Below are 26,546 nucleotides of genomic sequence, written 5' to 3' on the forward strand. Positions count from 1 at the left end.
ACACAACACAAGGAGAGACCTAAGACAACATAGCAAGGTAGCAACACATGACAACACAGCATGGTAGCAACACAACATGACAACAACATGTTAGCAACACAACATGGTAGTAGCACAAAACATGGTACAAACATTATTGGGCACAGACAACAGCACAAATGGCAAGAAGGTAGAGACAACAATATATCACGCAAAGTCTTTGAATGAAGAGATTGAGATAAAACTGTCCAGTTTGAGTGTTTGTTGCAGCTCGTTCCAGTTGCTAGCTGCAGTGAACTGAAAAGAGGAGCGACCCAGGGATGTGTGTGCTTTGGAGACCTTCAACAGAATGTGACTGGCAGAACAGGTGTTGTATGTGGAGGATGCGGGCTGCAGTAGATATCTCAGATAGGGGGGAGTGAAGCCTAAGAGGGTTTTATAAATAAGCATCAACCAGTGGGTCTTGCGATGGGTATACAGAGATGACCAGTTTACAGAGGAGTAGAGGGGGGACAGTGATGTGTCCTATAAGGAGCATTGGTGGCAAATCTGATGGCCGAATGGTAAAGAACATCTAGCCGCTTGAGAGCACCCTTACCTGCCGATCTATAAATGATGTCTCTGTAATCTAGCATGGGTAGGATGGTCATCTGAATCAGGGTTAGTTTGGCTGCTGGGGTGAAAGAGGAGCGATTACGATAGAGGAAACCAAGTCTAGATTTAACTTTAGCCTGCAGCTTTGATATGTGCTGAGAGAAGTACAGTATACCGTCTAGCCATACTCCCAAGTACTTGTATGAGGTGACTACCTCAAGCTCTAAACCCCCAGGAGGTAGTAATCACACCTGTGGGGAGAGGGGCATTCTTCTTAACAAACCACTTGACCCTTGTTTTGGAGGTGTTCAGAACAAGGTTAAGGGCAGAGAAAGCTTGTTGGACACTACGAAAACTTTATTGTAGAGCATTTAACACAAAATCCAGGGAGGGGCCAACTGAGTATAAGACTGTATCATCTGCATATAAATGAATGAGAGAGCTTCCTACTGCCTGAGCTATGTTGTTGATGTAAATTGAGAAGAGCGTGGGGCCTAGGATGGAGCCTTGGGGTACTCCCTTGGTGACAGGCAGTGGCTGAGACAGCAGATTTTCTGACTTTATACACTTCACTCTTTGAGAGAGGTAGTTAGCAAACCAGGCCAAAGACCCCCCAGAGACACCAATACTCCTTAGCCAGCCCACAAGAATGGAATGGTCTACCGTATCAAAAGCTTTGGCCAAGTCAATAAAAATAGCAGCACAACATTGCTTAGAATAAAGGGCAATGGTGACATCATTGAGGACCTTTAAGGTTGCAGTGACACATCCATAACCTGAGCGGAAACCAGATTGCATACCAGAGAGAATACTATAGACATCAAGAAAGCCAGTCAGTTGATTATTGACAAGTTTTTCCAACACTTTTGATAAACAGGGCAAAATAGAAATAGGCCTATAACAGTTAGGATCAGCTTGATCTCCCCCTTTAAAAATAAAGGACGAACCGTGGCTGCCTTCCAAGCACTGGGAACCTCCCCAGAAAGGAGAGATAGGTTAAAAAGGTTGGAGATAATCGGGGTAAAAGGGGCAGCAACCTTAACTTCCCAACGGGCTCAGGAGGCGAAGGTTGAGTCATGCGTCCTCCAAAACATGATCCGCCAAATCGCGCTTCTTAACACCCACCTGCTTAACCCGGAAGCCAGCCGCACCAATGTGTCGGAGGAAACACCATTCACCTGACGACCGAGGTCAGCCTGCAGGCGCCCGGCCCACACAAGGAGTTGCTAGAGCGCTGTGAGCCAAGTAAAGCCCCCCCCGGCCAAACCCTCCCCTAACCCGGACGATTGTGTACTTCCCTAGGGGACTCCCAATCACAGCCAGTTGTGATACAGCCTGGGATCAAACCAGGGTCTATAGTGACACCTCTGCGATGCAGTGCCTTAGACCACTGCGCCACTCGGGTTCCCCAAAGTTTTTACAAGAACTTGAAAAAGTGTTACGGTAATGAGACATGTCCACAGACACCGTTTGTACGTATTAAATATTATAGTTTAATGCAAACTTAAACTAGTATACCATTTCTATGATTTATTGACAAAACTACAGCAACAGGTTGTGTTTTATACAAATAAGTTAGGTATTTCCAAAGTAAAATTGTATAAAGTGACCTGAGAATTTAATCCGGATGCTTTCGATAATGAGAATTTGGAGTGAAAATGTAAAGAATTCTGGCAAAATTATAATTTGACAAAACAATTGACAAACCTAGACATCTTAGTCTTCATGATGATAGTTGATTTTTGCAGATGCATCATGCTTTTGTAACTCAATTTGCTACAGACATGTTTAATTGAAACTGGTTTCATGAGAAGCACCCACCTAGAGATTGTATTTTCACTACTTATCACATTCAAGAGATCTTTGACCTAGATGTTGTATCCCATAATGATAATGCAGTTTCATCTGTTCTCCTCCACACCCTAATGGTATGTGTTCTCTCAGAGCTGGTTCTGTGTGTTCTCCACTGGTTCTGTGTGTTCTCTAAGAGCTGGTTCTGTGTGTTCCCTAACTGGTTCTGTGTGTTCTTTCAACTGGTTCTGTGTGTTCTCCACTGGTTATGCGTGTTCTCTAAGAGCTGGTTCTGTGTGTTCACTAAGAGCTGGTTCTGTGTGTTCCCTAACTGGTTCTGTGTGTTCTTTTAACTGGTTCTGTGTGTTCTCCACTGGTTCTGTGTGTTCACTAAGAGCTGGTTCTGTGTGTTCTCTAAGAGCTGCTACTGTGTGTTCTCTCAACTGGTTCTGTGTGTTCTCTAAGAGCTGGTTCTGTGTGTTCTCTAAGAGCTGGTTCTTTGTGTTCACTAAGTGCTGGTTCTGTGTGTTCTCTAAGAGCTAGTTCTGTGTGTTCTCCACTGGTTCTGTGTGTTCTCTAAGAGCTGCTACTGTGTGTTCTCTAAGAGCTGGTTCTGTGCGTTCCCTAACTGGTTCTGTGTATTCATTTTTTACTGGTTCTGTGTGTTCTCTAAGAGCTGGTTCTGTGTGTTCTCCACTGGTTCTGTGTGTTCTCTAAGAGCTGGTTCTATGTGTGCTCTAAGAGCTGGTTCTGTGTGTTCTCTAAGAGCTGGTTCTGTGTGTTCTCTAAGAGCTGCTACTGTGTGTTCTCTCAACTGGTTCTGTGTGTTCTCTCATAACAGTATCGGTTAATTGTTTGTGAAGGTCGTTTTGAGGAGATGAAAGTGAAATTTCATTTCAAGCTGCGCTAGTGGGGTTTATGGAAAACATCAAACATACCTCAATTACTTTATTGCCTGTATACAGTTTAACTTAATGGAATACTTATTGTTTATTCACTGCGTTCACTGATATACAATATTGTCACAGAGAATATGTTCAAGATAATAAACAACAGAATGAATGCTTCTAAGTGCAAAGTAATGTACAGCTCAATAAACTTTTTGTTAGAAATTAGGGTGATGAACTGTACAAAATACTGTTGCTATATATCCTACAGAAGTGAAATGTAAAAGCTTGTATATGCCAAACCCTGATTTAATAAAGGTCAGCTATAATGCGTGTTATGTTCTGATATATTAGTGAGAAAAAGAGTGCCCCTGACCAAGCGCCACAGTGTACGCTGCTGGTGAGTCAGTTTGGCTGCTGTAATAAAAAAAAATATTTCCCTCTTCCTGTTAAATACCCCTCAGCCAGCATTCTGCAGCCTCACAGTGTAGGCTACCTGTTACTAGTCTCTCTCCCTCTGTAGTTACAGGAAATCATGGAGCTATTTTTAATAAGTTCAGCGTGGCCCATGGGGAATTGGAGAAGCTTGTCAATTATTAGGATACATAATATGCCTGTAGCTGGAGGCACGAGTGGGTTTCTCATCAGCCTGCTTATCGCACCACATTATTTTTTATTGAACCTTTATTTAACTATGCAAGTCAATTAAGAACAAATCCTTATTTACAATGACGGCCTACCAAGAGGCAGAAGGCCTCCCGCAGTGACGGGGGATTAAAATAAAAATGTAGGACAAAACACACATCACGACAAGAGAGACAACACTACATAAAGTGAGACCTAAGACAACAACACAACATGACAACAACACGGTAGCAACACAACATGGTAGCAGCACAAACATAGTGCAAACATGGTTAGACACAGACAACAGCACAAAGGGCAAAAAGGTAGAGACAACAATACATCACGTGAAGCAGCCAGAAGTGTCAGTAAGAGTGTCCATGAGTGCTGGGTAATGTGGCCCTCAATTGACTATAGCAGATTCTCCCAGCTCTAGATCGGTCCATCGCCTAGGTGGACAACAAGAGTGTTGTCTAAGATCAGGATGGTGGCCAATGAGTGACAGGATGGAAAATGTGAACAATGGGTCAGTGAGTGTTGGTGACTAGCCAGGATTGACAGGAGGGGAAAGAGAAGGATGGCGTCAGCAGGAGATGAGAGAGTGGAAGAGAGGACAGGGGGCTGTCCACCACACTGGTACTTTGTTGTGTGAGGAGAGGAGACGGTTACTGGGAACACACAGCTGTGGACAAACCTTTGGAGGCTTCCATGACCATGACAACAAATCCTACCTCCGCGTTTCTCTGACAACAAAGACTGAATCTCATTAATTTTTCAGCTGGTTTTTGATGAAGTCAGGTTTTACTTGTGCTATTTAATGATCTGTGTGCGTCATTAACAGGCCAGAACATTCCATTCAGGGTGTTGTAGGATCCTCCTGGGAGGCCACTGAAACATCACAGAGTCAGGAGGGACACATCAATAAGCCAAATGGACAGATTTGGATAGGATTTACTATGACCATATGAGTATAAAGGGGTTAGTCAGTCTTGAAACTACCTTAAGTAATCCTTAGCTAGGGATTTTGCCTGTGTGCAAGGTCAGTGTGCTAATGCGGCAGGTTGTTAGAGCCTTGGGCCAGTAAACAAAAGGTTGCTGGTTCGAATACTGTGCCCTTGAGCAAGGCACTTAACCCTAATCTGCTTCAGGGGTGCCGTACTACCATGGCTGCCCCTGTAAAACAACACATTTCACTGCACCTATCTGTTGTGTATATGTGACTCACCACCTGGATTCGGTCTACTCGCTACCTGGATTCGGTCTTGCGTAGCAAAATTTGAATTTCTGTTTTTTACATTGGATGAAAGTAGAGACTCAGTGCTACAAAATGGTATATCATACACTGCATTTGAGGAAACAATGGGAAAGTAATTCTCCTTTGAATGTTAATCAACTTGTAAACTCACATTTGAGAAAACCGTCTTTCAATGTTTTGGTACTACTATTGGAAAGTCCTTCTTTGTCTACACCCATTCAGCCTTGTCGACACACTCTTAAGCAGTGGTCACTAAACTTTTCTGAGTCATGATCACTTTTGCAGTCAAAAAGCAAGCTGAGATCTACTGCTCTGATGTAATTTTTTACATTAACCTCACACAAAGAGTTTAATAGGAATGAGGTATGGGCAGTAGGCCTTAATACATTATCACAGCATATTAGATATATGATTGGCCTGCCAATATTGTTAATCAGACCATATTATTTTCAAAACTCGAGCTTTGATAACAAAATAGACCAGTTGGTTTAGCACTTTTTTTATTTTACTGGACTGATGGAACCTGCATCTGATGGTCAACGAGGTCAAATCACGACGTCCGTGATCTCAGGTCGAAAAGACGGAATTTGGAATTGGATGACCGTTCAAAACAACTTTTCACAACCGCCTCTCACAGTCCCTGCTCTCTCCTTCCTTTCCTCCAGTGAGACTGATCAGAGAGAGGACACCGTCTTCTACCTGTTGGCGAAACTCGTGTCGCACCGCATCTGCCTCATGCACAAATTCATGTTGTTCCTGTGATCAGAGAAAGTTAAATATTCCTTAATATTAATATCGACACAACGAGCTGCTAGTAATAATAAAACGTAGGGCTATCGATACTCGGCTACTCATTCATTGCAGCTGCAGCCCAAGCGGAAATACGGAGAATGTGTTTTGTTATAGTGTTAATAGTAATAACTCGCTCATAAAAACAGCAGCTCTTTGCTGTATCCGTTGACAGTCTCTCTGTGGTCGTGGTTTTAAAAGTTATTAAATCTTACGTAGGCTAGTAGCCTATTAAACTTGGTAGGCGGAGTGTCTCATGGGAACACTTTGCTTACCAGGTGCGTAGGACTGTTTAATTAAGTGCACCTACCGGCAACAGCTCAACACGAATTTAAAAACGAGCGCAAGCCTTTATTGCTTGTTGGCTGTTCTACAGAAATATTTGGTTATTGACTAGGAATGCCTTGAAGATCGACCAGTCGTGATCGACCGGTTGGCAACCACTGCTCTTAAACCTTAGCCCCACCCAACTCTTTAAGGGTTAATCCAACCGTTCTGTACCAATTTGCCAGCTACTTCCAGACATCTAAGAGAGAGAACAGCTCACTGAACATTACTCGCCGTATCTGTGGTTTCGCGTTCAGACCTCACAACTACAGTCAAGCACCCAAGCTAACTGGCTAACATTGGCTAGCTACTTCCAGACACATAATGAGAGAACACCCCACTCTGACCATTTTACTCACCCCAGAGTTCGTTAGGCTTTTTTCATGTTATCCAGAGCATCGGTGACTGTAACTGTGCTGCTGGCAACAATTGAATTACGCTTCGTTGCCGACGTTTATTGACACCGGACATATTCAGCGGGTGTTGAGCGTTCAAAAATACTTCAGTTATTCTGCGCTCTGGCACACTAAGATGAGCGTATTTTGTTAACCTCTACGGGCCACGGGGGCAGTATTGAGAATTTTGAAAGAAATATGTGCCCAGTTTTAACTGCCTCCTACACCAACTCAGAAGCTAGGATATGCATATTATTAACACATTCGGATAGAAAACACTCTGAATTTTCTAAAACAGTTTGAATGGTGTCTGTAAGTATAACAAAACTCATATTGCAGGCAAAAACCTGTGAAAAATAGATAAAAAAAAAAGAGAATTTTGTGACTGTACTATTTAGTGTCATTGTTTTAAAGATACCACAGTGAGAAAGGATTCAGTTCGCAACTCCTACTGCTTCCACTAGATGTCAACGATCTTTAGAAAGTTGTTTGAAGCATCTGTGATAAATACACACCGAATTAGAAAGCTTACAAGTTGACACGTCATCACTTCATTTTTTGCGCCTGCGCATGAATCTGAGAAGAGTGCCTTTGTCATTATCGTTTATTCTAGACACTTGATAGGTTGTGTGAAAATATTACTGATGTTTACTGATGTTTCACGTTAAAAATGGAACAAAAGATTAGTGCTAAACAACGTTTGACATGTTTAAACAAACGTAAATAGATTATTTACTAGGTTTTCTTTAGCTTTTCGACGTGACTTTACACTGCCCACCTCATTTTGTGGGAGCCTACTGAACGCTAACTATTTGGACATAAATTATGAACTTTGTCAAAAGAAACCACATTTGTTCTGGACCTGGGATCTCTGGCAGCGCCTTCTGATGGAGATAATCAAAGGTAAGGGGATATTTAGAATGTTATTATCGATATTAGATGATGCTAATGCTAACGGTATAGCTTAGCTTAGCTTAGCATATAGCTTATTGTTGTTAGCATAGTACCCAGTTTATACAAAATGTGATTTCCCAGTAAAGTTATTTTGAGATCTGGCCCTTCGGTAGCAATTACGAGATGATAATATATTATTCTTTGAATGACAATATTATAATTTACCAATGTTTTCGAATAGTAATTCCGTGATTTGTAATGCTGGATTCACTGGGTGCATTCGAGCCGAAAAAAATTCTGAATTTCACCGCGACTGTAAATGCTGTTTTTGGATATAAATATGAACTTGATGGAACTAAAAATGCATGTATTGTATAACATAATGTCCTATGAGTGTCATCTGATGCAGATTGTCAAAGGTAAGTGCATAATTCTAGCTAGTTTTCTGTCTGTTGATGCCCTTCTTTGAATTGGCTAAACATTACACGCAGCTATTGTCAATGTACTCTCCTCACATAACCTAACTTTATGCATTCTCCGTAATGCCTCTGAAAATCGGACAGCGTGGTTAGATTTAGGAGATATATCTTTCAAATGGAGGAAAATAGTTGATTATTTGATTTTTTGAAATGATTACTCTTGCAGTTTTGAATTCCCCGCCATGGTCACATGACAATGAATCCCAATACCGGGATAAGATCGGGATAAGATCCTCAACAGGTTAAGAAATGTAGCTAGATAGTTAATTAATCCCAACACATGATGTAACGTTAGTTAGCGAGCCAGCCAGCTAACGTTAGTTATCTAGCTAACTACACTTTAACTTGAAATGAAAATACTTTGTTAAAATTAGAGTGGATTCTTTTGTTAAGACATGTAGCAAGCTAGCTAAACAATGGAATATAATCACAACTCATGACATTACTACCCTGCATGAATCTGCAGGTAGTTTACCAACCAGGTTCTATGGCTATAACAAGTCAAGCAAATGTGTCTAAGAAGAATAAGATCATACACATAATGTTAGCTAGCGACCCAGCCAGCTAACGTTAGCTAGCTAACAGTACACTTGAAATGAAACCACTTCTGTCAAAATTAGAAATGTGTAATATCTGAAAATCTTACCAGTATACATCAAACAAGCAAAGCGTCAATACAGGATTAAGATTGAATTCTACTACACTGGCTCTGGCGCTCGTCGGATGTGGCAGGGCTTGAAAACTAGTACGGACTAGAAAGGGAAACCCAGATGCGAGCCTACCAGACAAGCTAAATGCAATTTATGCTCGCATTAACGCAAGCAACACTGAAGCATGCATGAGAGCACCAGCTGTTCTGGATGACTGTGTGATAACACTCTCGGTAGCCGATGTGAACAAAACCTTTAAACAGGTCAACATTCACAAAGCCGCTGGGCCAGACGGATTACCAGGACGTGTACTCAAAGCATGCGCGGACCAACTGTCAAGTGTCTTCACTAACCTCTGCCTGACCGAGTCTGTAATACCTACATGTTTCAAGCAGACCACCATAGTCCCTGTGCCCAAGGAAGCGAAGGTAACCTGCCTAAATGATTACTGCCTCCTGGCACTCACGTCGGTAGCCATGAAGTGCTTTGAAAGGCTGGTCATGGCTCACATCAACAGCATCCTCCCGGACACCCTAGACCCACTCCAATTCAAATACCTCCCCAACAGATCCACAGATGACGCAATCTCAACCGCACTCCATACCGCCCTTTCTCACCTGGACAAATGAACACCTATGTGAGAATGCTGTTCGTCGACTACAGCTCAGCGTTCAACACCATAGTGCCCACAAAGCTCATCACTAAGCTAAGGACTCTGGGACTAAACACTTCCCTCTGCAACTGGATCCTGGACTTCCTGACGGGCCACCCCCCAGGTGGTAAGTGTGGGTAACAACACATCCGCCACGCTGACCCTTAACACTGGGGCCCCTCAGGGGTGTGTACTTAGTCCCCTCCTGTATTCCCTGTTCACCCAGGAGTGGAGATGGTCGAGAGTTTCAAGTTCCTTGGTGTCCACATCACCAACGAACTATCATGGTCCAAACACACCAAGACAGTCGTGAAGAGGACACGACCTATATAATCTCTGAGCGGTGTCAGAGGAATAGGCGATGTCAGAGGAAAGCCCATAAAATTGTCAGAGACTCCAGTCACCCAAGTTATAGACTGTTTTCTCTGCTACGGCACGGCAAGTGGTACCGGAGTGCCAAGTCTAGGACCAAAAGGCTCCTCAACAGCTTCTACCCCTAAGCCATTAGACTGCTGAACAATTCATAGAAATCGCCACCGGGGGGGGGGTCAATTTACATTGACCCCCCCCCCCCCCCCCCCCCCCCAATAGCATAAAAAAAATGTCTTTATGCTATTGATTCTGTTCAGTGGTTGTAAAGTATGGCTGCTGTGTATCCCAAGAGTTAAGCTTTTATGATGATTTAACTGCCCTGCGGATTATGTAACTGATCCTCTGTTTTGTGGAATCTCCAAACACGTATGACAGCCAGTCTGCGGTAAGACACGAGCTCACATAATATCAGAACCAGTGACATTGCATCTGCTTTCACTTCCTTTAGGAGGCCTGTTGTATTATCTGGGGGGCTATCTAATGAAGGATGCAGTGACAGTCTTGTTACATGTCCTACCTGAGGAAAGACAAAGGGAGGGAATCAGACTGACCTGTCTTCAACTCAAGGCAAAAACAACCCCATTAAACAGAGAGATGAATGATAGACTCTGTCAGGGAGGGAACAGATCATCAGGAAGCCACTAAGTTTTCCAGAACTATTGGAATGAGTCTTAACAGTTTAGTTCACCATCAACTCACCCCATGTTTGAGCTAGGGTTAGAGTCCCACAGTGAGGCTTGACACAGTGATACATCACACAGCCACTACTCACCCAATGGGACCGCTGTTGTGTTGGGCAAGGACAGTTGGAGGATGTCATGAGGAGGGGGAGGGGAGAGGGGAGACAGGACAGGACAGGGGAGAGAAGGAGGAGAGACTCCAGGAAGGGAGATACTGCTGCCAAAAGCACATAGAGTCAGACAGGAAGTGACCACTCTCTCTCCGTTTCTTGTCAGGAAGAGCATGCAGGGTCGGCTGGGTTGCACGGAGAGGATCAACAACTCTGCCTCAGCTTTTGGGCTCGAGCCATTATATATACAACAGTAAATTAGTACATGGGTCAGGTTGAGCCATATGAGTTGCTGTGAGGAGGTTGTTTGTGCTGTTTGTGAGTGGAGCTTCCTGTTTTGGTGCCATGTGACCTTCACTTTCTCCTTAAGGCCCTAGCTAACCCCAGTCAATACCACAGCATAGAAAAACAAACACTAGACCAGAATCAGTCATTTAATTAGAGGGTTTGCTCTTGGCTGTTCGACATTCCCATGTTTCTTCTTTTGACAGGTTATATCCTGGGGTTTACATGTGATGTATACGATTTATAGTCTGTAATAGGATGGGGTAATGTATTCACAAGTTGACCCTAATGAGGGGTTATTTCTCATGGGACTGTCATGACCCTACCGTCGTCATGTTCTGACGGTAGTTAGCTTTAATAACCAAGGAAACATGATTTACAATCAACCCTCCATTTGGGCATGTCACCATTTATATACGCTGAACAAAAAATATAAACACAACATGTAAAGTGTTGGTCCCATGTTTCAAGAGCTGAAATAAAATATCCCAGAAATGTGCCATATGCACAAAAAGCGAATTTCTCAAAAATGTTGTGAACAAATTTGTTTACATCCCTGGTAGTGAGCATTTCTCTTTTGCCAATATAATCCATCCATCTGACTGGTGTGGCATATCAAGAAGCTGATCAAACAGCATGGCCATTACACAGGTGCACCTTGAGACATCGATGGCATTGTGTTGTGACAAAACGGCACATTTTAGAGTGGCCTTTTATTGTCCCCAGCAAGTTTTGAGGGTGTGTCCAATTGTCATGCTGACTGCAGGAATGTCCACCAGAGCTGTTGCCAGAGAATAATTTAATATTAATTTCTCTACCATAAGTCGCCTCCAACATTGTTTTAGAGAGAATTTGGCATTAAGTCCAACCGGCCTCACAAACGCAAAGCACGTGTATGGCGTTATGTGGGCAAGCGGTTTGCTGAGTGCCCCATGGTGGCGGTGGGGTTATGGTATGGGCAAGCATAAGCTACGGACAAGGAACACAGTTGTATTTTACTGATGGCAATTTGAATGGATAGAGATACCGTAACGAGATCCTGAGGCCCATTGTTGTGCCATTCATCCGCCGCCATCACCTCATGTTTCAGCATGATAATGCACAGCCCCATGTCGCAAGGATCTGTACACAATTCCTGGAAGATAAAAATGTCCCAGTTCTTCCATGGCCTGCATACTCACCAGACATGTCACCCATTGAGTACGTTTGGGATGCTCTGGATCGACCTGTACGACAGCATGTTCCAGTTCCCGCTAATATCCAACAACTTCTCAGAGACAGTGAAGAGGAGAGAGGACAACATTCCACATGCCACAATCAACAGCCTGATCAACTCTATGCGAAAGAGATATGAGGCAAATGATGGCCACACCAGATACTGACTGGTTTTCTGATCCAAGCCCCTACCTTTTTTTTTAAGGTATCTGTGACCAACAGATGCGTATCTGAATTCCTGGTCATGTGAAATTCATAGATTAGGGCCTAATACATTTTTTTCAATTGACTGATTTCCTTATATGAACTGTAGCTTCAACTTGAAGTTGTTGCATATTGCGTTTATATTTTTGTTAAGTATATTTCTTTGCAGCGTTGTCTTTACATTAGCTTCTGTTATGGCCTATGAATAGCTAATTGTCTCTTAAAGGGAGGGACTGTTTATTTTTACTCGCCATTAGTTGGTGAAGCTAAATTGATGCCCAGCTAATAAAGTCTCCACATAATCAAATATTTATAAGGTTAGTGTTAACTTACCATTTAACAAGAGAGTGTAGAGCTGCTGCACATCCAGTTATTGGGTCAGAGACCTGAGAACACACTCTTTTTAGAGAGTGTAAATCTGCATGTTAATGTATCCCTCTTAGGCTCATGTTCATGTTTTTTCTTATTTTTATTTCTCGTGTGTTTTTGTTCTACCTTGTGGGCGCGTGCGGGTGGTGGGTGTGTGTGTGTCGATGTCTGTGCGTAGAGGTTTTCAGCAGCCTTCCAAATGAAATCAGCCACCAAGCCAAGTCCTTTAGCACAATTTGCGGCAGGAATTCAAGGTCAGCGCTGCTGATTCTGCTGATGCGTTTTATTCTCTGGAGCCAGTGGTGCTGGACTGTATGACTGGGGGGTTACCAACACTGACCCCCACCCATCCCCACCAGCCCCACTACACACACCTTCATCCTTCCATTATCACCCCGGTGCTCCCCTGCAAGGGAGTGTGCATTTAGCCGTTAAATTAAATGGGGGAAGGGTTCTGTTGTTCCTCGCCGGAGAGCCAGGAGATGGATGGGGAGAGGTGTCCTGATTTCCCATGTGACCACAATAATTGTGTTATAATGGAGGTGGAGGCTGAGGGCCCATCAGCAGAGGGGCAGAAGTACACCTCTGTCTCCCCCTCCCCTTCCCCTTCCTCAACAAATAGACCTGTAGAAAATCATGACAGTCTGTCATTTTCACATATTAGTACCTGGGTTGCTTTTTGATTTTGAAGCTTCCGTGGCCAATGTATTCAATTAATTAATACATTTAAATGCATGATGATATAAACGAAAAGTGGTTTGATATCTTGGTATGTGAATAATCTATGATGGATGCATACAGTTATTCCCTTTCCTCTGACCTCCTATCCTCCCTCTCTCTCTTCCTCCAGGCACCATGAGGCCGGTCCACAGGAACTTCTATGAGCCGTCATCGGCCCCGGGGAAGGGTGTGGTGTGGGAGTGGGAGAACGACAGCGGCTCCTGGACGCCCTACGACATGGAGATCTGTGTGACCATCCAGAACGCCTATGAGAAGCAGCACCCCTGGCTGGACCTGACCTCTCTGGGCTTCTGCTACCTCATTGACTTCAACAGCATGGTCCAGACCAACCGGCAGAGCCAGAGGAAACGCCGCCTGCGCCGACGCATGGACCTGGCCTACCCTCTCATCATGGGCTCCATCCCCAAGTCCCAGTCTTGGCCCGTGGGAGCCAGCTCCGGCCAGCCCTGCTCCTGCCAGCAGTGCATCCTGGTCAACAGCACGCGGGCTGCCTCCAATGCCATCCTGGCCTCTCAGCACCGTAAGCTGTATGGGGGGGCTACGGGGCCTTCAGGGGCTACAGGCACGCTCACCGTGGTACGGCAGAGTAACACCTTCGCTGGAACCACCCTCTGGTCCCCCACCTCTAGTGCCGGGACCAATAATATACAACATAACAACATAAGCGCAGGAGGAGGCCAAGCCAAAGCTGAACAGGTGCAGTCTCTCCTGTCTAGTGCCAACTTCCCATGTTCCCCGACGCTGCCATCCCTTCCGCCTGCACATGGCCACTCCCACGCCCACGCACACTCCCACAGTCACCATGCCATCATCAATGGGCAGAACAACCTGAACCGGCCGGGCACCCAGCGCATTTCCATGGGCACTGCCAGAGGAGCCATCCCACCAGGGTAACCATGACATTCATTTGGATTACATTCCACTATAGATTTGCAAAACAAAACATGAGAATAACACAAATGCACTAGGAATGCATTTTAAATTCGATGACAATAGATGAAAGCAATTAAAGGTATAAAAGGAAAAATAACACCATCTTGCTCTGTCTATCTACCTGTCTGCTGTACAGCTTTACAATACCTCTGCTGGCATATAGTGTATGTGTCTGGTGCATTGTGTTGTGTCACTCTTTCTCTCTCTCTCTCCCTCCCCCATCTCTCTGTTGTGTGTCTACTGATTTACTGCACCTCTTGTTAACTGGGGGATCAATGGCTCTGCAGAGGGAGCTCCAGGTCATTGACAGCTATACTGCCTCAGCTGCCTCTCTCTCATCTCTCCTCTTTATCCCATATCTTCTCCCTCCTCTCCTCTCTGTACTTTCTCGTCTCTCATCTCTTTCTGCACTGGGGAGTGTGGGGAACTGTTTCCTTCTGCTCCACATTTGAATCTTAGCATGGTTGTCCTGAATAATAAGCTTACGCTTGCCTCAATACACTCTGAATAGCTGTTATCTTCTCTCTGCCTCTAATTTTACCCAGTTCATTTCTACCACACAGTGATGTTATTCGATGCTAAGCACTGGGTGGTTGTTCTATTCTGCGTGTGTGTGTGTGTGTGTTTAGGTGCGTGTTCTTGTGGAAGTGTACGCCTGTGTGTGTCCATGTGTAAAGCTGTGCTCCCGTGTAGCTGTGGAAACACATTTGCCGTGGAGGCAGAGATACACTGGGGAGAGATGAATAATAGATCAGGGAAAAATGGGAGCTTGAGCAGAGCGATCTGACCCGAGAGCGAATCAGTGAAGACTACTGAAGGAAAGTAGTATCTAGAGCTGTAACTGATACCTCAGTCCCTATCCTGTTGTCTTTACTAAAATAAACCCTCTGGTGAACTCATTTCATTCCATTTCCCTCTCACAGCTGATGGGGAGAGAAACAGACAGTATATGTTGAAATGATACTGTCTTTCAGGCAGACACACTGACTTCACAAGGCCTAGTTCTGTTTAAGGGAATGTGTGGTGTTGGCAGCTCATGGAAGCACATCACTGAGTGGACAGGTGGCAGATTGATATTGCCCTTAGCTCACCTGAGTGTGTGAAACAGGCAGGAGTGTATTATTGTGTGCATGTGCGTGTGTGTGTGTGTGTAACAGCTGAGAAGTCCTGTGGTGAAGATTTATAAGGGCCCTATCAAATCAGAGGCCTGGAGTGGATGGAGTGCTCATTTCTCACCTCTCTGTGCAGTGGGCAGGAGGGAACTGTGAGAGGCTGTGGGGGAAGACTGTGAGAAAGACAGATAGAGAGACAGAGAGAGAAAGGGGTGAGGTGGAGAACAATGTTTCCCAGGCAAGTGGCTCTACACACAAAGGAAGAGTGTGGTTAACAACAACACACACAGACACATGAATAACCTCACAGACACGTGAATACCCTCATACACAGACACATGAATACCCTCACACACAGACACGTGAATACCCTCACACACAGACACGTGAATACCCTTACACACAGACACGTGAATACCCTCACACACAGACAGTTGAATACCCTCACACACAGACACGTGAATACCCTTACACACAGACACGTGAATACCCTCACACACAGACACTTGAATACTGTCACACACAGACATGTGAATACCCTCACAGACAGACACGTGAATACCCTCACACATTTCAGCGAGTGCATTTATGGACAGATAACAGTAAAACACACACCCACGCATATTGGACACAATACCTCTGTCGCCAATGACAAAGAATGCAGTTGAAATAGTAACCTTGTGATAACATGTAGATGATCATAAGGTAGTTTAATTAACTCGTTTACGACCGGATCATTTCAGGCTTAGTTTCACTCTCCTCGAACATTGTGGTGGTTGTGATGTCATCGTGAATATCAGAGGGGAGTAAAGAGCACCCCCTACTGGTCTGTCTTGACATTTCACATTTGCTTTTCATATTGGGTTTCCAATGGTTGCCACCTGCAATTCACTTTCCAATTGGCCTTTACGCTTGATCTTCTGCACCCGTTTAAAAACAACGTATAAAACAACCCTACAACTAGTAACTTATTCTTCCAAATAGGAAGAAACTAGAGTGGAATTTGACCTTTATTTAACTAGGCAAGTCAGTTAAGAACAAATTCTTATTTACAGTGGCAGCCTAGGAACAGTGGGTTAACTGCCTTGTTCAGGGGCAGAACAACAGAGTTTTACCTTGTCAGCTCCGGGTTTTGATCTTGCAACCTTTCGGTTGCTAGTCCAGCGCTCTAACCGCTAGACTATCTGCCACCCCAGGTAGCCTAGTGGTTAGTATAATAAGGAGCATATCACCTTATTAAATGTTAGAGGGATAGTTCCTAATGAACAAGGCCTCTGGTTCTCTGTCTATCTGCAGTGTACAGAGCACAGAGTTGCAGAGACACTTGCAGAGTTTGCTCCAGTCCTCTGTGATGTGAATTTGACAAAGAGACAGTTAGCAGGTGATTTTTGTCATTTCAACATCAGCAAGCCACTTCCTCATCTCAACTTCCTCCATTCACTTCCCCATTTGAGAACACAGATAAACCCAGAGATTGTTTGTGCTGTCTAAAAGATAGAATTGTTTTTATTTCTTTGTGTGTGTTCTAAAGATGAAGACACCAAAGGAGGAGGTATGGTAAGAGAGATCCTTTATACTTGCACTTCAAGCTCATTTAATTATGAAGCAGTTAATGGTACTATGCTGCCCAGCTCTCTGCCCTTGGCTGAGTCAGTAGAATTTGTTTTGGTGCTCATGTCTCCTTCTGTTAATTGATTAACGGTGTTGGACTGTTCAGACTGGAGAGCTAGCTATCTGATGAGAACAGGCCAGGGCACGCAGCAGGGATTACACAGCCCTACCACTGCACTGCTTTGCTCTCCACTGGAGCCCTCAGCCCTGTCTCCGTTAGATAGAATTAAAGGAGAAATAACTGAATAAATTATGAAGGCCCATCCAGACCAAACCGATTAATTTGTAGAGATGCTCTGTGTCATTGCTTATTTGTCTGTTTTGAGGTGCTTTGTGAAGTGCATTACTCCTGTTCTCTTCCCTGGGCAGGGTCTGCCTGCCTCTCCCAGTCCTCCATCACATCAATATAAAATTAACTCCAAAAATGCTTTTCTCCTCTTCTCCTCCTCCTCCCTCTGTCTTCCTGGTGCATGATAAACAGATGAGGAGATATAAGGGCTCTGTCAGCATTTCTCTAACTGGGCCTAATTTGGTCTCTATCGGGAGGAAATCACATTGCTCTCAGTTTAATTAAGTCCTGCTCAAGTCAGGCTGGAAAGTCAGTCTGGGAGAGAGGTGAGGACAAGAGAGAGCAGAGAATGAAGAGAGTGCCAAGGGTTGACGGATCCAAAGCGATAAAAAGGTTAATGGGTCCTTACTAACTCATGGAATACGACAACACTCCTACAATACTGTAGCCTACACGCATATGTGTTCAGTGAACATGTGTACCTATACTGTACATTTGTAAGGTACTTCCTCCTGATAAAATCTGACCAGCAGCCTTAGTAATAGATGTAAATACAACTAAATGTTCAGTAGATCTTAGGAGCAAGTGTGAGGCCTTTAGGTTTGCAGCTGTGGACTCGTGACCATGGCCCTGGTGAAGGGCTGGAGGGAGGATGTAGGTCAGCAGTGGCCCAAACCAATGAGCCTCAGCTGCAGGAAGGACCAGGTCACTGGCCCCAGAAGAACTCAAGGGTCTTGTTAAAAGCTTAAAGTTGGAGTTACTAGCTTGCCATATTTTGAAATAAAATGTAGCAAGGAATGCTGTTGTGTGTTTTTGCTCAGCAAGAGGTTATATGGTTGAATGATCTCATGATGTTAACATGTAATGTTTACAAATGCTGTAGCACTTCCACCTGTGTGTGAGAGCACTAAGGGCTCTTGTTGGATGTTGCTCTCTCCTGGTGAGAATGAGTTGTTTAATCACAAACAACGCCCTCCATGAAACGCCTGAATTATATATGTCTTTCAAGCATACATGGGCCACACATGCACACAGCAGTCTGACATACACTACCATTCAAAAGTTTAGGGTCACTTAGAAATGTCCTTGTTTTTGAAAGAGAAGCAAATTTTTTGTCCATTAAAATAACATCAAATTGATCAGAAATACAGTGTAGACATTGTTAATGTTTTAAATGACTCTTGTTGCTGGAAATGGCAGATTTGTAATTTAATATCTACATAGGCGTACAGAGGCCCATCATCAGCAACCATCCCTCCTATGTTCCAATGGCAGTTTGTGTTAGCTAATCCAAGTTTATCATTTTAAAGGCTAATTGATCGTTAGAAAACGCTTTTGCAATTATGTTAGCACAGCTGAAAACTGTTGTTCTGATTAAATAAGCAATAAAACTGGCCTTTAGACTAGTTGAGTATCTGGAGCAGCATTTGTGGGTTCGATTACAGGCTCAAAACGGCCAGAAACAAAGCACTTTCTTCTGAAATTTGTCCGTCTATTCTTGTTCAGAGAAATGAAGGCTATTCCATGCGAGAAATTGCCAAGAAACTGAAGATCTTGTACGATGTTGTGTACTACTCCCTTCACAGAACAGTGCAAACTGGCTCTAACCAGAATAGAAGAATGAGTGGGAGACCCAGGTGCACAACTGAGCAAGATAACAAGTACGTTAGAGTGTCTAGTTTGAGAAACAGACGCCTCACAAGTCCTCAACTGGCAGCTTCATTAAATAGTACCCGCAAAACAGCAGTCTCAATGTCACCAGTGAAGAGGCGACTCCGGCATGCTGGCCTTCTAGGCAGAGTTGCAAAGAAAAAGCCATATCTCAGACCGGCCAATAAAAAGAAAAGATTAAGATGGGCAAAAGAACACAGACACTGGACAAAGGAACTCTGCCTAGAAGGCCAGCATCCCGGAGTGACCCCAAACTTTTGAACGGTAGTGTACATCAATGTTATAGTTTAGGTCACTACCCAGGCCTTAAAGCTTCAAATCTCTACTCTACTACTCTGTGCCTTGGCCCTGCGTAGCACTACAATAGTTCCCCTGAGAGTGAGTGGAGATAAGGCAGATCAGACCCAGGTCACGTGGGCCTTTTATTTCTCCAGAGTTCATTGAAGGGATCCCCTGGCACAGGATCACAGGACTCAACTCATATCAAAGCAGCCTCTCGTTAGGGATTTTGTAAGGGAGGTGCTGGAGAGAGAAAGAGAGGAGAAAGAGACAGAGAGATAGATGGGGAAGGGATCTCCTAGATCAATGGTATTAATGTTACATAACACCTTTGGGAAACTGAGAAAATGTATATCATTCTACTGTAATTAAGTGACATGCTTCTTGCATGTATTGAAATACTATGTAAGTTAATACAGTGTAATAATTCAGTCATTCAAAATTGCTCTCTTTTCTTTGCTACCGTTGTCTAAGCACTCAACTGTTTTGGCTGTGTTGACATCAAAATGGCTGCCTTTTCATCTATGTGGTCCTCTCCATCACTGCAGATCAGTTGTTCTTTTTCTTCACATAGAGTAGCAGAAACAGCAGCAGTAGCAACAGAAGCTCAGTCTGCGGTCTCTTACCCGATCTCCTCTGACAGGTGACCTTTCTCTGCAGCCTGGTCTGGCCTGTGTGGGAGTGCCCTCTATTACCAGACTGGAGCTGAGGCCATGTTTTCTCAAAAGGGACTTACCACCACACGCTCACACAGGCTCATCATGACCCACATGCTTTGTGCACAGCTTTCTATCGCTTCCTATTTTAGATGTCTCTGAGAGTAAACAGTCTTCGTCCTCTGTGTGGAGTGTGTGATCTGAGTCATGCCCTAGTTCAACAGTCTGTAGATGAGTCAAGCTGTCCTGACTGTGTTTGTGGTATAGCTAGTGTAGTACACGTGACCATGGACTATTCGCACAATGGCATCATATTCAACATCTGTGTAAGTGTGGCCGTTCTAATTGAGAATGTGCAGTTCTTAGTAAGAGTGAACTAACTGTAGTGTCATTATGTTTACTCTTTTGAAAACCTGATTTTATATTGGAAGTTTTTCTCTCTGTAGGGTCCCTCCCCTCCCTGTTAAGAACCTGACTGTCTCTGGACCAGTTCACCCAGCAATTGCAGGTAATTGTTCTTCTCTTTTGCAATTAGAAATAACAGTTTTTTTTGGAGGCTGCATTTAATTGAGTGATTTAGCTTTCTCATCCATTCTCACTCATAATAGTAAACCAACATGATTATTTTCTTTATTGTATGCATGTGTGTCTATGCCAGGTATGACAGGTATCCTGATGTGTGCGGCTGGCCTGCCTGTGTGTCTGACCAGGGCCCCTAAACCCATTCTGCACCCGCCGCCCATAAACAAGAGTGACATGAAGCCTGTGCCTGGGGTCAACGGCATCCGCCGCAAGACCAAGAAGAAGCACCTCAGGAGAGGTATGTATGTATGACAGGGAGGACTCTTAGGACCACTGGAGGGGAGAAGAGTCTGTCATGGAGCGTGAGACAGATGCTATTGAGACATTGTGATGTAAAGTAAATATCTTCTCTGGATTAAAGGGAAAGGGTGGGCCTACTAGTCACACACGCCACATTGAAATGAACAGAGCTTTTTCCACAACTATAATTAAGAGGAAGCTATTGTAGTGAGATGGGTTGATGATGATCTAGTGGTGAGATGTGTGGCTTTAGCTGATATGGCGCTAGGCCAAAATCTATTTGACGCTGTGGAAATTCCAGGCAACCGCAGACGAGTTTTTGTCCTAATTGGTCAGTGAGGCTGTGGGTTTTCCAGCCCCGCATCACTCTATTCCCTTCCCTCTATCCTTCCATCCCCGGCCACGGCATTGGGATGGGATGACAACACAGATTGATAAATGGGTCGCAGGCAATTGTTCCTGCGTTGATGCAGCATAGCCCACATGGAGCAAGGCAGAAAAGGACAGATAGTTGTGGTTATCCTGACCTGTTCTGGCTGCCACTCGGGAGGCTAAAGAGGCCTTTGATCCAGCTAATGAAGCCATTAAAAAGGCAGTGTGTGAAAATGCATAGGAGAGTGTGGGGTAAGTTGAGCCAAATTGTTAGTTGAGTCATCCCTTGTTTCTAGGAAACCATACACAAAATGAATTGTGACCAAATGTTTAGGAAGAGGTCATCATTTCATGGAGTCTGTGAAGGGAGAAACCACATGGCAAAGTGGTAAGCAAGTTAGGTCCAAAAAATGGATTTTTACAAAGTCAAATGAAAAGATTGTTTTATACATCAGTTGGGGGCTCTATAATCTACAATATGAGGTCCTAAACCTAGGATGAAAGTGCATCCTTGTAGCTGTGTGGGCTAAAATAGTCAAAATGTTTACCTTGGGGCAGTGGTGTAAAGTAAAGTAAAAATACTTGAAAGTACTAAACTCTAAAAAGGACTAAAAAGGAAACATCCTCTCACTGTCAAATGCGTTTATTTTCAGCAAACTTAACATGTGTAAATATTTGTATGAACATAACAAGCTCCAACAACTGAGACAAAAACTGATCAAGTTCCACAGACATGTGACTAACAGAAATGGAATAATGTGTCCCTGAACAAAGGGGGTAAAAATCAAAAGTAACAGTCAGTATCTGGTGTGGCCACCAGCTGTACTGTACTGCAGTGCATCTCCTCCTCATAGACTGCACCAGATTTGCCAGTTCTTGCTGTGAGATGTTACCCCACTCTTCCACCATGGCACCTGCAAGTTCCCGGACATTTCTGGGGGGAATGGCCCTAGCCCTCACCCACCGATCCAAGACATGCACAATGGGATTGAGATCCGGGCTCTTTGCTGGCCATGGCAGAACACTGACATTCCTGTTTTGCAGGAAATCACACACAGAACGAGCAGTATGGCTGGTGGCAGTGTCATGCTGGTGGGTCATGTCAGGATAAGCCTGCAGGAAGGGTACCATATGAGGGAGGAGGATGTCTTCCCTGTAAGGATGTCTTCCCTCTACCGTCATTAAGCTGAAAGTGTCTTAACGACCGTTCCACAGGTGCATGTTCATTCATTGTTTATGGTTCATTGAACAAGCATGGAAAATAGTGTTTAAACCCTTTACATTGAAGATCTGTAAAGTTATTTGGATTTTTACAAATTATCTTTGAAAGACAGGGTCCTGAAAAAGGGACGTTTCTTTTTTGCTTTTTTCACTTTAGTTTTTTGCGGTATCTGTACTTTACTATTTATATTTAACAACTTTTACTTTACTACATTCCTAAAGACAATTATGTACTTTTTACTCCATACATTTTCCCCGACACCCAAAAGTACTCTTTACATTTTGAATGCTCAGCAGGACAGGAAAATGGTCTAATTCACACACTTATCAAGAGAACATTCCTGGTCATCCCTACTTCCTCTGATCTGGTGGACTCACTAAACACATGCTTCCTTTGTAAATTATGTCTCGGTGTTGGAGCATGCCCCTGGCTATCTGTAACTTAAAAAAATAAGAAAATGGAGCCATATGGTTTGCTTAATATAAGGAATTTTAAATGATTTATACATTTACTTTTGATACTTAAGTATATTTTAGCAATTACATTTACTTTTGATACTTAGGTATATTTAAAACGATATACTTGCAGACTTTTACTCAAGTAGGATTTTACTGGGTGACTCACTTTTACTTGAGTCATTTTATATTAAGGCATCTTTACTTTTGCTCAAGTATGACAATTGGGTACTTTTTCCACCACTGCCTTGGTGTAAATTGAGCCAATGGCTACGGTACCCCATACAAATAATGATTACATTTAGTCCATTTTATGCATGATATGCATAGTATTTTTGCAATGTGTCATGCATATTAACAAGATAGTGCATTTTTATTGTTACAAAGCAGACATCGTTCCCCGTATATACAAACATAAAGCAGGGGTCTAGCCCCCCTTGAGGTTCTTGAGAGAGCAGCCAAGGAAGTGAGAGAAGGGAAGAAGTCCATTTCGAGCTGCAGCAAGGGATGAAAAAAATAGACTGAATGACACTGAAGGAAACTGAAGGAAAAAGAAAACGAGAATGTACCTGTGAGAAAGTGAGGCTATTGTAACTATCGTCATACGTCATGGACCAAGGTGCAGCGGGTTGAGTGCTCATCTTAACTTTATTAGAATACGTAACAAACAAAACAAGAAAACAATCGAACGAACAGTGTTGCATGCTAACACACAGCAGTACAACAACAACTTCGCACAAAGGGACAGGTGAAAACAGGGCTACTTAAGTATGACTCTCAATCAGCAACAACGATGTACAGCTGTTCCTGATTGAGAGCCATACCAGGCCAACAAAGAAATACACAACATAGAAAAACATAGAAATACAAAACAAGAACATTACCCAAAAACCCCGGAACACATAAATCAAACACCCCTCTTACATAAATACATATCCCATTAAACCCCGAACCACTCTAAACAAATACCCCCTGCCACGTCCTGACCAAACTAATATAACAAATAACCCCTTTACTGGTCAGGACGTGACAGCTGTGATAGAGTAGCAGAGGAACACAAGGTCTTATCTGATCACATTGAGTCTGAGATGCTAAACACATCAATAATTTCACAGACCATTTCATGGGCTTAGTAGCCTCAAATGCAGAGAACTTGCCCATGGATGGTCACATTGAAACAGCAACTGGTCAAGAAATGGAAGGGGAAGTGATATTGAACAGATAGATCTATATCTGAAAAGAATGTAGGTATACATTTAAGATATACAATATACCACACCCCCATTCCATGAGTTCAACTTTGACCTACCAGCACCATCACCCACTGTCACAGGACATCATCACTCACTTACCCAACCTATGCTCAACTTACTCCATACTTAGGGTAAATTGTGTCAAGCTATGTTTTCAAAACTGTTGTTTACATGAATTCTGATTACTTCCAGGGATACACAACATCCTGAAAGAATACTATATTTCCCTTGACGTAGTGATACTGAATGTAAAAATGGCTCAACTTACCCCACTCTCCCCTAACTCAAACCTTCTCCATCTCTCTCTGTCTCTCTCTCACCCTCTCCATCGATTTCTCCCATTGTCGCTCTCGTTTTTCTGTCTCTTTCTCTCTCTTCCTGTCAGCTATGCTAGCTTGGTTTCACTCTGAGATTAGCCTAGTGTGTGGGTGATGGTTCATTGTTCTGTGTCACTTTGAAGGTGACCTCCTCTACAACATCACACACTGTATTTATTCACATACACTCTCTTCTTGGACTGGTCTCATCACAATCAAGCAGGGCTATGGTACTTTAGACCCAGACCAGTCACTGGGCTTACCTATTGCTCAAATAGACGTCTCCTTATGCAGATCCATCTAGTCATCTTTGGGTCTTCAAAGGACAAAATGCATCTGTCTGCGAGTAATGTTTGTGTGTGTGAGTAAGTGTTTTTTGTTCCTTTCAACCACATGCCTTCAATGTTGTGTTTGATTGCTAGGGAAAAACCCAGAGGATGTGGTGCGGAGATACACAGAGAAAGTGAAAGTAGCCCCTGATGAGGTAAGGAGAGTCCTGGATGACACACACTTACACAGTTTTAATACAGTTTGTAATCATTATACAGTGTATTATTGCTATGCATCCCAACCCTACAGTAACATGCAGTAGCTCTTATCGTCTAACTGGTGCCCACTCACCTTCCCTTCCCAGGACTGCACCATCTGCAGGGAGAGGCTGGTGATGTCATCAGGCTACGAGGGTGTCAAGGGCATAAAGCCAGAGGTGGTGGGCAAACTTGGCAAGTGTGGGCACATGTACCATCTGTTGTGCCTGGTTGCCATGTACAACAATGGCAACAAGGTGAGAAGGAGCATACGTGCCAGCGCTTGTTATGGTATCATAATATTATATTGTATAGTAGTGGGTTAAATTGTAAAGTAGTGGGTGAAATTACACCCCCCATTTGATGTGATGGGGTATGCTATGATATCAATTAGATTAGATCAAACTAATCGGAAGCAGGTCTTACTCTGCTAAACACAGTTCATGGTCATTTTAAAAGTCAATTAAGGACAGAAGAAGGATCGCTGTCATGAAACCAACTCTAGATTAGATCAAATTTGTTTGATTAGATTAGTTATGAATATTGAACATTGAATCCGTCCCTATCCAGGATGGCAGTCTGCAGTGCCCCACTTGTAAAGCTATCTATGGGGAGAAGACAGGCACACAGCCCCCTGGGAAGATGGAGTACCATGTCATCCCCCACTGCCTGCCAGGCTACCCAGAGGCCAAGACCATCCGCATCGTCTATGACATTCCTGCTGGCCTACAGGTCACCACCCTCATATCCTCCACACTCACACTCATCCACTGGCTCTCCTTCCTAAGTCTATTCTCTTCCATCTACGGTGCTATAACACTGCTGTGTCTGACATGAGGAGGCTTCAGAGGGTACTTGATAACGTGTTTTGTGTTGCTCAGGGGGTTGAAGTGTCCCAAAGCCGTGTGACTGCATCCTCATAAAGAGAAAGAGAGAACGATTCAGCTCCTCTCTTTGCAGGGAGAGGAGAGGGCTGCATATTTCATCCTTTCTGCAGAGCTGAGCTTTAATAGAGTCAATAAAGTGACCTTTCTACCAGAAGAGCAGGCTGAGCATCCCTGTGCAGGGGAGAGAGAGGCTGGGGCTGTCTGTCCCCTGTCATCCACACTGCAGCAGAACAACATGCCGCGGCCCACTCACAGTGCCCCTGCACACCACTCACACTCCTCACTCCACCCTTTTAACACATCTACACTGACAGCTGTACTCTGTATAAGAAAGTCATGATATAGTAATGATACAGTACATTCTGAAGTAGAGTGGAGTACAATGAGTATGGTGTGGCATGTCAACACATAAGACCTGCATCACACAGCATGACAGTTAATTGGTTGTTTTACAGCTGGTTTAAAGAACATGTTTCTTGATGAAAGGGTGAAAGGGTTAATATGGCAGGGGCATTCATTTCCCCCCAAATGAATGCTTTAAAAGAGTGCAAATAAAGCCACCAGAGTAGTCAGACTACGAATATAGAAGCTTGTCCCGGGGGCACATTTGACATTTTCCTCTTGACTGAATGTTAATTGAAAGAGAAAGAGAGGGGTTGTGACTGTTTCTGTCCTTTTCACCAGACCACAGAGCATCCCAACCCAGGGAAGAAGTTCAGCGCTAGGGGGTTCCCCCGGCACTGCTACCTCCCAGACAATAACAAAGGCAGGAGGGTAAGACTTACAGTATTATCTAACTGTATATGGGAAGAACAGTTCTTCAAAATTCATGATGTAGTAGGCAGGTA

The 26,546-nt window shown here is 43.7% G+C and overlaps 1 protein-coding gene across 1 annotated transcript in view; it reads left to right on the forward strand.

Annotated features, from left to right (window-relative positions):
• LOC115164616 (E3 ubiquitin-protein ligase DTX1) overlaps positions 1-26,546 on the forward strand; it is a 57,060-nt gene that overhangs the window by 25,041 nt on the left and 5,473 nt on the right. The window contains exons 3-9 of the mRNA XM_029717294.1: positions 13,402-14,182; positions 20,290-20,351; positions 20,502-20,663; positions 24,707-24,768; positions 24,919-25,068; positions 25,382-25,543; positions 26,383-26,472. Coding sequence (XP_029573154.1) covers positions 13,402-14,182; positions 20,290-20,351; positions 20,502-20,663; positions 24,707-24,768; positions 24,919-25,068; positions 25,382-25,543; positions 26,383-26,472 — 1,469 coding nt within the window. The remainder of the gene's footprint in view (positions 1-13,401; positions 14,183-20,289; positions 20,352-20,501; positions 20,664-24,706; positions 24,769-24,918; positions 25,069-25,381; positions 25,544-26,382; positions 26,473-26,546) is intronic.

The sequence above is a fragment of the Salmo trutta genome, chromosome 27 (genome assembly GCF_901001165.1).
Source record: "Salmo trutta chromosome 27, fSalTru1.1, whole genome shotgun sequence".
Taxonomy (NCBI): domain Eukaryota; kingdom Metazoa; phylum Chordata; class Actinopteri; order Salmoniformes; family Salmonidae; genus Salmo; species Salmo trutta.